Source organism: Excalfactoria chinensis, chromosome 12 (genome assembly GCF_039878825.1).
Source record: "Excalfactoria chinensis isolate bCotChi1 chromosome 12, bCotChi1.hap2, whole genome shotgun sequence".
NCBI lineage: Eukaryota > Metazoa > Chordata > Aves > Galliformes > Phasianidae > Excalfactoria > Excalfactoria chinensis.
This window is the reverse complement of record NC_092836.1, coordinates 5,531,685-5,544,222: the sequence shown is the minus strand read 5'-3', so window position 1 is coordinate 5,544,222 and position 12,538 is coordinate 5,531,685. Positions and strand designations below refer to the sequence as shown.

Sequence of the window (12,538 nt, the reverse complement as noted above, 5' to 3'; positions counted from 1 at the left end):
TGGATCGGTCCTGATTATAACGGGACGGAAAGATCCGGGGTTTTGCAAAACCACAATTTGCTCTGCCTTTGTGGCAGCAGGAAGACAGCAAATACTGGGTTTGTTTGTTTTGGTTTTGGTTTGTCTGTTTGTTGGGTTGTTGTTATTTTCCTGCCATCTTTTGTTTCTCCAGCAGGGCTCATGGCAGCCGCTGCCCCTGCATGCTGGGTGCCATCTTTGCTCTCCATTGAGGGCTGGGGATGGCTGCCCAGTGTGAACGGGAGCAAAGCAGCACAAAGCCTGACAGAGCAGAGACTGGGGGTGTTATTATCCAGAAGGGCCGTTTCTGAGCAGCCTCCAAAGGGGAGCTCGTTCTGGCCACGTTACACCCTCACGACCCTTTCTGAGGACCCCAAAATGGCCGCTCCGCCCTTCAGTTCCCTCCTCCACGTTGCTACGCGACGAACAGACCGCAGGCCTCCCCGCTCCGCTTTCTGCGAACTACAACTCCCAGCATTCCCCTCGAGGCCGAGGCCGCGCGACTTCCGCCTCCAGCACTACATTACCCGGCAGGCTTCGGTAGCGGCCGCCAATCAACGCGCTTCGTGTTGGGAGGTGCGGGGAGCGGGGTTGGCTTCCGTAGGAGAGAGCGAAGAGGAAGCGGCGCGGAGGAAGCGGCGCAGGTGACGTTTCCTGTCGGGCCGCCCCGCCCTCTCCCGCTGCCGGAGCTGGGGCCCCGAGAATGGCAGCGTTAGGAGGTCGGTGCGGCGAAGGGGGGAGGGCTGCACGGGCCTCGGAGGTGGGGGTCGAGCTGGTAGGCCCAGCAGGGCCTGCGGGGTTGGGGTGCGGCGTGGGGGGAAGGGAGTGGGGTTTAGTGGGGGGGTCTCAGTGGGGAGCTGCTCCGGAGGGGAGTTTGGGGGCAGGGTGAGGTGTCCGGACTGAGTCCTGGGGGGCCTTGGGAAGAAAAGGGATGTGAGTGGGGAAGATATTAGTAGGAGATAAAGGTGCTTGTTGTGATAGCGAGACCGAGGTGGTGAGAGGGGCTGCGTGAGACCTGCGAAGTGCACGGCGTTAAGGGTGAAACAGGAAAGCGGATACGTGGGTGAGAGCGTTCCTGCTTGCTTCCATCAGTGCTGGAAGCTGCCTTAATAGCATGTGCTCATTGCCTGGGTGACTGGCAGGGTCAGGGAGGGACAGGTTTGAACCTTTTCAGCGTTAGGATGTAACTGAAATTGCTCTGCAGTGGCAGCTGTATCGCTGTGTTACTGCTGGACATTAAGGTTTGGCCAGGTAGGAAGCCTTGGCATCCATCTACCAGGTATTATTTCCTTGGAACTTTATTACTAGTGACAAACACTCCTTCCGAAAAAGATCTGAATTTCCTACTTTCCCTGTGACTGGTTAGTTACTGAATGTTGATGTTTAGTTACTGCAATCAATCCCCCGCTGAAGACTTTATCCTTAAATACAGTATTTACTAACGTTTTTTGGGATGGGAGGAGAAAGGTGTTTTGAGGAATTCTCCTAGCCGTGCTCTGAAGAGGCATTGACTATATTTGGCCTTAAGCCTACCAGGAAAATGCGTGCCTGACCAGCAGATCCCCACTGACTTAATTGAGAGCGCTCAAAGCTGTATCTGAATTCTAAGAGAAACTATATCTCCTGTGTATTGCCATGTGTTAGAATTTCAGTCTCCTAGTCCTTGTTGTTCACTGCCCTTTACTCCCCTTTGTGTTGACCTAAATTTGTTGAGGGTTCTCAGTTGCAGTCAGCAGCTTCACCTGATTTGCAGCTTTTACCACCTAATGTTTTTCTTTTGAGTTCTCCTTTGTTATTGTTGCGTAAAAATCTTGTTGCTATTACGAAACAGATTTTTGTGCTTGAGGTATTGCTCAATTTTCACTTTGGGATTTACTTCGTTAAGCATATCACATGTTAGTAAGAATTGTGTTCTCTTTCCGTGTTTTCACAATGATATGCAAGTATTTTCACACCTGGGTAGTCTTAAATGGTAATTGCATTTAACTGGTAAATAAAAACAAATGTACAGATTAATGTGATTTCATCTAGGTTTGTTGCTGTATATATTTACTGTAAGGCAGTTTCTTTGTGATCTTACTCTGTTAGTCATCATTTGTGGAAGTTAGTAGCCAGTTCCTGTTTCAGTGTGAAGTACAAGCACACAGAGTTGTGAAATGGTGATTTTGGTTGTGGGCTTGTCCTGCTCTTCTGCGTTCTTTGTTCTTCCCATTTTAGAAGTCAGTAAGCACTGTGATGCTTCCTTCCCTCCAACACAAGATGTATCTAGTAGGGCATTCATGTGAATATTCTGTATTTTTCTTAGAGTTAGTAAACTAGGGAAGGAGGAAAAAAGGCAATAACAAACAAAAAAACAACCAGGCAAACAAATTCAGTCTACTCCCATATATCCTTATATATTTACTCACCCTTGAGCATGTTAGATTTGCAGTTAATGGATGATGACAGTCAGGCCATACGGAATATTAACTTTCTGCACATGTATACTTTCTCTTTTTTCTGTTTTAAATGGTTTTAATTTTGCTTTGTAGAACCAAGTAAGTTTTCACAAACACTGAATGGAATTCCTTCTTCAAACACAGTCAGCAGTGGAATGGACCCCTTCCATGCTTGCAGTATTCTTCAACAACTTAAAACCATGTATGATGAAGGACAACTGACAGATATTGTAGTGGAAGTGGATCATGGGAAAACATTCTCCTGTCATAGAAATGTTCTTGCTGCAATCAGTCCTTACTTCAGGTACAGTAGCCTGTTGTTCTAGGGATGATAAAAAGGGGGATTATAAATTATTTCCATTTAATGACAAAAAAAAAGGGCAACCTTTACTAATGTTCCATGTAACTATTGATGATACAGTGTACCTAGTAAATACCTTTCTACAGTAACAGTGTAGTTAAACTGTTTCATTTTATAAGTATTCTGTCACGTTGGAATATGCATATGGATAACTTGTTGAAAGTTGAGGGCAGTGACTTGGATATGTCAAGAGCTTTGCTTTTAAAATGATGAATTTTTATATGGAATTATTGGGATAACTAAGGAAGAAATTCCAACTTGCCATTTTGACTTATTAAGTCTGGGACTGATCTTAAGGTTAGGTTCCCAAGCAGACCAGTGTAACATCACTGTTGAATGCGTTTGTGCTCACAGAAGGGCAGAGTTGTTGGGGTTAGCTTACGGTATAATTTCTTAGATCTGTAGTTAGAAGGTAATTGCAAATAAACTGCTAAATATTTTTCTTTTGTAGATCTATGTTCACTAGCGGCCTTACAGAGAGTACCCAGAAAGAAGTTCGTATAGTTGGTGTTGAAGCAGAGTCAATGCATTTAGTGTTGAACTATGCATATACCTCCAGAGTAATGCTGACAGAGGCCAACGTTCAAGCTTTGTTCACTGCAGCTAGTATCTTCCAGATCCCTTCCATACAAGACCAGTGTGCTAAATATATGATCAGTCATTTGGACCCACAGAACTCCATTGGGGTGTTTATCTTTGCTGATCACTATGGTCATCAGGAACTCAAAGACAGATCACAAGACTACATTCGTAAAAAGTTTCTGAGTGTCACCAAAGAGCAAGAGTTTCTTCAGTTGAGAAAAGACCAGCTCATAAGTATACTCGACAGTGATGACTTAAATGTAGACAAAGAAGAACACGTTTATGACAGCATTATAAGGTGGTTTGAGCATGAGCAAAATAAGAGAGAAGTGCACCTTCCAGAGATATTTGCCAAATGCATCCGTATGCCTCTATTGGAAGAGACATTTTTAGAGAAAATCCCTCCCATGTTTGCACAGGCTATGGCCAAAAGCTGTGTACAAAAGGGACAACATAGTGCCAATGGCTATACACAACGGCTCGGAATGACTGCTTCTGAAATGATCATATGCTTTGATGCTGCCCACAAACACTCAGGAAAGAAGCAAACAGTGCCTTGTTTAGATTCGGTCACAGGGAGAGTGTTTAAACTATGCAAGCCACCAAATGACTTGAGGGAGGTTGGAATTCTTGTATCTCCTGATAATGATATTTTTATTGCGGGTGGTTACAGACCGAGCAGCAGTGAGGTCTCCATTGATCACAGAGCAGAGAGTGATTTCTGGATGTATGACCACTCTGGCAATAGGTGGATTCCGAAAGCTCCTTTGTTGCGAGCCAGAATAGGCTGCAAATTGGTTCATTGCTGTGGTAAACTGTATGCAATAGGTGGTCGTGTTTATGAAGGAGATGGGCGAAACTCTCTCAAGTCTGTGGAGTGTTATGACAGCCGAGAGAACTGTTGGACGGCTGTCTGCCCAATGCCGGTAGCAATGGAGTTTCATAGTGCTGTGGAATATAAGGATAACATCTATGTTTTACAGGGTAAGGCGGTTTCACTGGCTATATGGTGTTTTATTGCAAGTGGGGGTTGTTCAAGCCAACTGTCTCTTAAAAATACCTTAGGAAGCCCAAATGTCTGGGACAGTAGAATGGGAGAAAAGTTGGGGAGGGCAGCGAGCAGGGAAGAGTGAGTTTGCTACTTGAGTTCTTGAGGCCTAGGCTATGTGTTACTGAGTTGTATCAAATCCTGCCACATCTGCCATTTCTGCTAACAATTCAGTATTAAATTGTATGGTGAAAATTCTGTATTACATCTTTATTTGGGTGAGATGCACTAATGTTGAAGAACAGCGATTGTCATGAAAAAGTACTTTGCATTTGATTTAGCTGAACCTGTGAAAATTCCTGGAGTCTCTTGGAGAGCTGTAAAAATCAATTAGGTTGGGTAGGCCTTCCCTCTCTGCTCCACCCTGCTTTTTGTTAGCTTTTTAGCTAACTAAGGAAGGGGCTTTACCTTTTTCTAATTAGCTTGTTTTGTTTGGTTGGGAGTTAGTGTGCTCTTTCCATCCCATCTTCCAATAAGTGATCAAGCTTACTGCATTTTGATGCCTCACTTAATGATTTAAGCACAGTTCTAGTACCAGCAGTGTTTATATCCATATTTGAGAATTACATCAAAATAATCCAGAGGGATTAAAACAAGCATGTTCTCAATGATGTATTGCCAAGATGTACATGCACACGAAACTGTTGTGATGGAAAAGATGCAGTTCTTTTAGACCAATAATTAGAATATTTTGGGACTCTGAAAAGGATTGTTTTGGGAATGGATGAAATCATTTATTCTTCACTTTCTAACTTCATTTGTGTAGCTTATGTGAAATGCATAATCTTGTATGTATTTCAGCCCCGTAGCACTCTACACTTAAAAGTGCTGAGGCTGTATGTGGGGTTGTAGTAAGGCTCCCAAGTGGAAAGAAAGATTGGATGGAGAAATATCTTAGTTTTATTTTGCTAATGTCCATCCCTGTGGAAACACTTTCAGAGCTTGAGTTCTAGATCTGTAAACTCGCTGTAATTTATCAGAAGTCAACCTGATTTCTTGATGCTGCACTCCTGCCATTCAGCAAGGTTGGAGGGCTTCTGCATGGCATGTGGATGGTTTAGTTCTTTCACCGTGTCCGTATTACATCTGATCTTTGTTGTGGCTCTAAATAGTTGTTACTAGTGTAAGTTTTCTCAGTCTGTTGGGTCAGACATCTGCTTTAGATCATTAAGGAGGAACACTGACGAATCTTTAACTTATATATTTGTTCTTTAACTGTTTCTTGGAACCACTATAAAGCAGACAATTTTTATAGACATATTACAACCTATAGAATAAGAATGCATCTTGTTTACAGATCTTAGTTGCAGTAGTTCTGAGCTTCAGTGGTTTTAATGACAACTCAATGCTTGCATGAATAAACCATGTCATTGCACTAACCAGCAAATGAAATAATCTGTGTTGCAGAAAATAAGTGACTTTCTGTTTGTGTGATAGGTAAGAACCTTGACTGAATTGCACTGTAGTAGTCTATAATAAGTTAACTATTAATAATTTTTGTAGAGGAAACTCATAGGTTTGAAGTAGCCAGTAAGGATTAATGAGTCTTAAAATGCCAACAGGGTTGCAGGCATCAGTCATAGGAGATCACACTGTGGAACAAAAGTGAATCAGAAAATGCATTACCTGTGGGACTCAATGTCTTAAGCTACATCCCATTCTTTTTACTGTATTGTGTTTGTATTCTTTGTCATGCTTGAATTGCTTGGTTAGAGTGCAGCGTGGCTGAAATTCTTTAAAATATCCGTGTGAAATATACATGAAGTTGAATTATGCTAATATTTGGCGAATTGTAGCCCTTTGTTCCCCAGAGCTTCATAAAAGACACGGTAATTTTCTTCTTACCAAGTTTGCGGAGCATAATCTTTCAATCGTCTGAACTTCTGCTATGTGCAATCTGCATAAGCTGCTTTGTGCAGTCAACAGAAGAGGTACCTTATAGTCCAGTCACAAAACTAATGATGAATCGCAGCTTCATGCAAGTATTCACCTGGCATCCTTTGAAACCCAGTCAACCTGTGTAACCCAGCCAAGTGATACAAACAGCTTCTGAGTCTGTAGTGCAAGACACATTATTGGCTCAGATTTAACAGCTTTCAATCACTGAATTGTGGTATTTTCCATAGTCTGTAGGTTACACTTGGTGAAGATACCAAAGAACAGAACGAATACTTTAGATGTTTGAAGGATGGAATCTTGACAGGTTTTATCTCAAGTTCTTAAGCGTGGTTTAAAAGTAGCAAAAGATAGCTGGGAAATATGCATTCCAACACAGTGTCTGTAGTATACTTGAAATTTGGTTTTCTTCAGCTAGGATAGAAACCCAAAGTAAATTTTACTACTGATATTTCTGTGTGCTTTGAAGAAAGCAGATGATAGCGTTAGATTTTTTGTTCTAGGATCGGGGCTTTTAAGAATTTGTAGACATTAATGTGTGGAAGAATATAACTGGAAACTTAATAGCTGCAGAACTGCTCTTATGGAAATGAAGCATAAGCTATGTTGTATTTTTCCTCTCTTTTCAGGGGAATTTTTTCTCTGCTATGATCCTCAGAAGGATTACTGGGGGTTTTTGACCCCAATGACTGTGCCTAGAATCCAAGGCTTGGCAACTGTGTACAATGACTCCATCTACTACATAGCTGGAACCTGTGGAAACCATCAACGTATGTTTACCGTAGAGGCCTATGACATTGAACAAAACAAGTGGACTCGAAAAAAAGACTTCCCATGTGATCAATCCATTAATCCATACATAAAACTCGTACTCCTCAAAAACAAACTCCATCTGTTTGTCAGAGCTACTCAAGTTACCGTTGAAGAACACGTCTTCAGAACCAGCAGGAAGAATTCACTCTATCAGTACGATGAGGTCACTGACCAATGGCAAAAAGTATATGAGACTCCAGATAGGCTCTGGGATTTAGGCCGGCATTTTGAATGTGTAGTTGCTAAGTTGTATCCACAGTGTCTTCAGAAAGTTATTTAATTTTCTTTCTTTTTCAGTAACAGGCCTTAGTGATTTCAGTGGTGATCTGATGCTAGAGAAAACGTCTTAAAACAAAGAAATTGTCAGTATTTATTGTAAGCTGAAACAGACAGGTGTTTTTTTTCTGTGTGTGGGGATGGGTGCTCTTTAAAGGTTGCAGTCTGTGAAGGGTATTTACTGGTTCAGTTTCATATTTACTGATATTTTCCTGGGAAATGAGAAGGAGGTTACGAAGTGCAATTATCAGCATATTTTTTTTTCCTGGTGAACACTTAATCACGTCATACTGGAGGGGTGTATTTGTGGTAAGAGCAAGCAAAGTGGAAGAGTCAGGATAACTATGCACTACAGTGGAAGAAAATCTAGCATTAATAGCTAAGGATGTCCGAGCTGTTTTGGAGTGACTTCATTTTTTTTCTTTTTTATTTTAAATACGGGTAAAATTTGAGGCAATATCGATAAGTTGTTTGGGTTTTTTTGGCTTTTTTTTTTTTTTCCTCATTTGAAATTAAAATGGCATAGAGGAATGGTAGATCCTGATTCATAACGATCTCTTTTTTTTTTTCGTATTGTTTTTTGAAGTCTGCAAAGATGTTTTGTGTTGTTGTTTGTGCACTGCAGTTTGGGAGGACAAACTCAAGTCAGAATTGGAGCATGGAGTACCTTTGCCTGGAAGGAGGCCTGTTCAGATTGCTGTACCACTTGTCCATGGATTTATTTTGTTGTTGGAGTTTGAGCTTAAAAGATATGGAAAACAAATCCCAACACCTATTTTCTGCCATTTAGGTGTAGTGCTGTTAAAAACAAAACACATTGATAACACTGCTTAAAAAAAACTTTCTTTCATCCCATAAAGGGCTTTAATCCAAAAGTTGATGGTGCTAGTACATTTTTAATACTTATTTGTCTGAAATGGGCTAACCTTATGCTGCTGTTTAAGACAGCCTGTTAGTTTTCATTCAGCGTCTGTTTCCAGGCCCTGTTCTGTCATCATATTGTCTTTTCTAACATAACATTTTTACTGTAGTGGTATTCTTGCACAGGATGGTGACAGGATATGGCCTTAATATTGACGTATTTTTGTGGAGTGTTCCTTTAGTCTCCACTGAAGTTCAGTGCTGTGTGCAGTGTTAGCATGTGCTCCAGTAACTTTAAAGTGCGTGGCTTAACTTGACAAGTTCTATTTTTATTTTTCTCCCTGTGATTGAGCCCTCAAATACTTTGTTTCATTCTGATCTATAATGTGAAAATTTTGCACTACTGAGCTGTCTTCGTTATTCAGTGTATTAAAGCAAAATTGATAACAAGTGTCCATGGCTTAAATAATATTAGATGCTAACCTAGAATAGGAGCCCAATGTATTGCAACACTTTTCTCTCTGTATTAAACATGTAGCTTACTTTTCCAGAAGTAAAAATATTTTTTTGAAGTTCAGCCTCTACTTCAATAGCAGAAACTTGATGTAAAAGGGAAAAGGGGAATCCTGAAAACCTTCATGGCTGTAATTTGCCATGTTTGGTTTGCTGCAGGTCTAGTTTTTCCAGAGCAACAGGTGCGTGCTATCTTACTCTATCCTATTTCTCCGTTCTACTGAAGGAATAAACCAGCTAACTTGAAGTGGCAGTGGCCATCACTGGCTCTGAGTTCTTACTGTGTTATCTGGCTTAACAGCTGATATTTCAGTAAGCCAAATAGTGACCTCACTAATGTTTATCCCTCTGGCATGGTTGAGGATTTGGATAACATTCACTCGCCATGTGGTCTTTATGTTCCCAAATGGAATCTTTCTGATTTACAGATACCGGCCTGGATCTATTTCTCAATTCTTGCACAAAACGTTAAAAAGAGAAAAAGACAAAAACAAAAAACTGTGAAATGATAAGGAAAAAGAAATAAAAGTAAAGCCTCTCTGCATGACATACCTCATCTTCCAGAGATTTACCAAACTGCGCCGGATTGTTTTCTGAAGTAAAGCTGATGCTTGCTAAGACTGCGTTTTACAACAGTGTTGAGGCGTGTTGTTTCTTTGTTTAGTTTTCTTCTGGATAGCATTTTATAGATATCCATAGCCAAGAATAAGAGCTTTTTTGTTTTTCTTAGTACAGCTAATTTCATTTGTAAAGTTATCCTTAGTCCTTGGCTCTCTTTGTGCTGTTGTAGGCCCCTCGCTGCAAGCTTTCTGAAGCACCCTCCCTATCAGTGTTGCATTTGTGTGCAAAAACCATTCTTTTGCAAAGTGTTATAACTTTCCTTTTTTTTTTTTTTAAGCTTGGTTGAATATTTACGAGACTTCTTGCTGCTTTTTGACAATCTCCTATATTTATTTAGTAGAACAAATTTCAATATATTACTTGAAACTATGAAATAGAGTTGAGTTAGCAATTGACTGGTCATGTGATGTATAGAAGTACAATATGCTGTGGTTAATTCTGCAGTAGGTTTGTTAATTTTGTTTCTCTGCACTAAAGTACGAAGATCTCCATTCTGTTTAACCATTCAAACCCGAGGGTGTGATCCAAGCCCGTGATGTGTTTCAAAGCTAAATCCTGGAACTTGCTGTGGGAGTAGAATATACTGAATCTTTTGCATGAGGAGTTTGTTGAGGCGGTGATGGAGCTGTGAGACTTTGCCAATTCTTAAACGCTTCTACATGTTGCTGAAAGTCAGATTCCTGGTAAAGTTTTTACTTTAGAGTCGAGCTGAATTAACCTTGCACAGCACAGGAAGAAATAATTGCACCAAAGGTACTAAAGGTACTGCTAATATTTAAACAGTAACCTGTATGTTTTCTCCCCATTTAGTATCTTCTGCATTCATTACTTCTTCCCCCCCCTCTTTTTGTTAAATTAATTTCTGGTGTTGTAAGGATTTTACAGAGGTGTAAATCTCTTCCGAAATTACAGATTACTTTAGAAGGAAGCGCTTTGTAATTTCTGCTTGATTCTTTCAGTAAAATTCAAGGTAACTAAAAGCAATTCTGGTGCACCAAACATGCAGTGTTTGTATGTTCTACGAGAAATCGACGAGCTCCCTGTTTGTAAAGCTGTTTAGAAATGGCACCCAACATTCAGTGCTCAGGTATGTTAGTAAGAAGTACTGTAGTCCTATGAGGGCAAATGTGTGGATTTTTAAACATTTTGCCATAATTGCACAATTTTGCATTTTTACTTAATGTCATGTTATGTTTCTTAAAATAAACCTATTGTTGAAATACAATCGAGGGCAGCTGGTTTTGTGGTAAATGTACTGCATCCATTTGGGTGGATTTCTGAATATGGACCCTCTGCTATCATCTTCATGGTTGTTAATTTCTCTTTTTTCCTATTTATTCTTGTGGCTCAGCTCCTGTCATGTCACATCTCCTTTAAGGCAGCTCCAGACTTCTGCTTGAGGTGGAAGGTGCTTTGTTCTGTCTCGCTCCTTGTGGCTCTCTTCCCATTTGCTTGTACAGGTGCCAACGTTTTGCCCCTTCCCCCTTTGAAGGCGGGGATCTGCAGCTGACACTTCAGCTGAGATGTTAAGGACTCCATATATTGACAAAGCCTAAAATATCACTTAATGGATTTCCCGTTGTCCTTGCTGAGTAGAGAAGTGACTTCCCTGTGCACAGGCCACCATGCTGATGTGCAGGCTGTGAGCTACTCGGTGCAGCACACACCTTTCTGAAGAATGTTGCACAATGATCCTCAATCATCTTGGGTGAGTCTGAAATGATTGCTCCCAATTGCGGTTCAGAGCAGTACGCTTATGTCAGACTAAGGGCTTGTTTCTATTAAAAACCAAAGATATTTCGTCTTGAAGAACTAGCACAAAAAGAGGTAAAGCCAGCGTGGAGGAGATGGGCTTGCTGTTTAACTTAAAGTGAGCTGAATGAATCAACACTGCGTGCTCAACTGTAAGCACTCTTTGCTTGCTTCCACATCCAAGGACTCTACTTGGACACAGACTGGCCTAACTAGATTTGGCTGTACTTTCATGCTTTTTCTGGAGTTTGCTAATAAAATGGTAACTGAGAGCTCAATTTGTCCCTGTGATAGAATTCACAGTTGTAGTTACTCAGTACTAGAAGAGTGAAAACATCGTGCCTTCTATTTTCCTGCTGTCTTCTTTGGTTGGAACACCTGTCTTTTGACTCATGAGAAGAAATTATCTATTGCAAGATTATGGTTTAGCCATGTGTTAGTATGTAATAAATTGTTGAGACTTAAGGAAGTTAAGAAAGAGATGAAGGGAGGGGGGAGAAAGACCTCCCTCTGTTGTCTTCAAGGGAGAAAGGTAAATCGCTGTCAAATAATAACTGCAAGGAAAGGATAGCCAAATCGCACTACGTTGGGACAGGTTGATTCAGAGTCTGCAGCTGGGACAACAAAACCAAAACTGCAGAAGCCAGATGGAATTATCTCAACTTTTTCCCCACCAGCCAGAAAAGGAAACAACTGAGCAGTTGTAGCAAAAGCCCTGGTGAGTGCTTCACTCTTTGCATACATCCGAATGGTTCTTATGCTTAGCTGCTCTGTTCAGGGCTACTTCCAAAACGTGTCTGTGAGCTGAGTAGTAGCTGCTGTCTGGTTTATAAAATGTTTATGGAGATGTCTGCAAACTTTCAGCCAACTCATAAAAGTCATATCTGGAAGACACTCTTGGTTTGTAATGGCTGGGGAGAGGCATGTTATTTTGGAAGTCTCTGCTGGGGGAATGTTTACACCCTAATAAACCAAACTGGCATTTCTTAAGTAATCTATCAGGTTTATTCCATGGAGATCCACCCACTGGTTCTTCATTGCCCCTAAGCCTTCAGTTCAGCCCCTAGAAGCACATTATTGTACACTGCTCGGGGACATATCTGGCAGTAGGGCACTCGTGCAGGCAGTATACAGAGAAATACACACCCAGGCGTTGCCTTTTCCTTATCTCTTGACAACATGTAGTCCTCTCTGCCTTTGCAAAGGGAACGAGTTAAGCTAAACAGAGCTTGAATTCTGTTTCTTAACATCCGGGTAAGGTCCCATGAGCCTTGCTACTGATCTACCTGTTTCTGTACTTTGCATAAATCATAATGGAAATATCGCCTGTAAGAGGAAGGTACCTATTAACTTTAGCTA

At 41.1% G+C, this 12,538-nt stretch overlaps 1 protein-coding gene across 1 annotated transcript; it reads left to right on the top strand.

Moving 5' to 3' along the window:
- The first annotated feature begins 595 nt into the window (after positions 1–595).
- On the top strand, positions 596–10,644 carry KBTBD8 (kelch repeat and BTB domain containing 8). Its single transcript, XM_072347647.1, has 4 exons — positions 596–737; positions 2,550–2,760; positions 3,269–4,383; positions 6,973–10,644. Exons 1-4 carry the CDS (start codon positions 722–724, stop codon positions 7,434–7,436), a joined length of 1,806 nt encoding a protein of 601 aa, XP_072203748.1. The 5' UTR covers positions 596–721; the 3' UTR covers positions 7,437–10,644.
- The last annotated feature ends 1,894 nt before the right edge of the window (positions 10,645–12,538 follow it).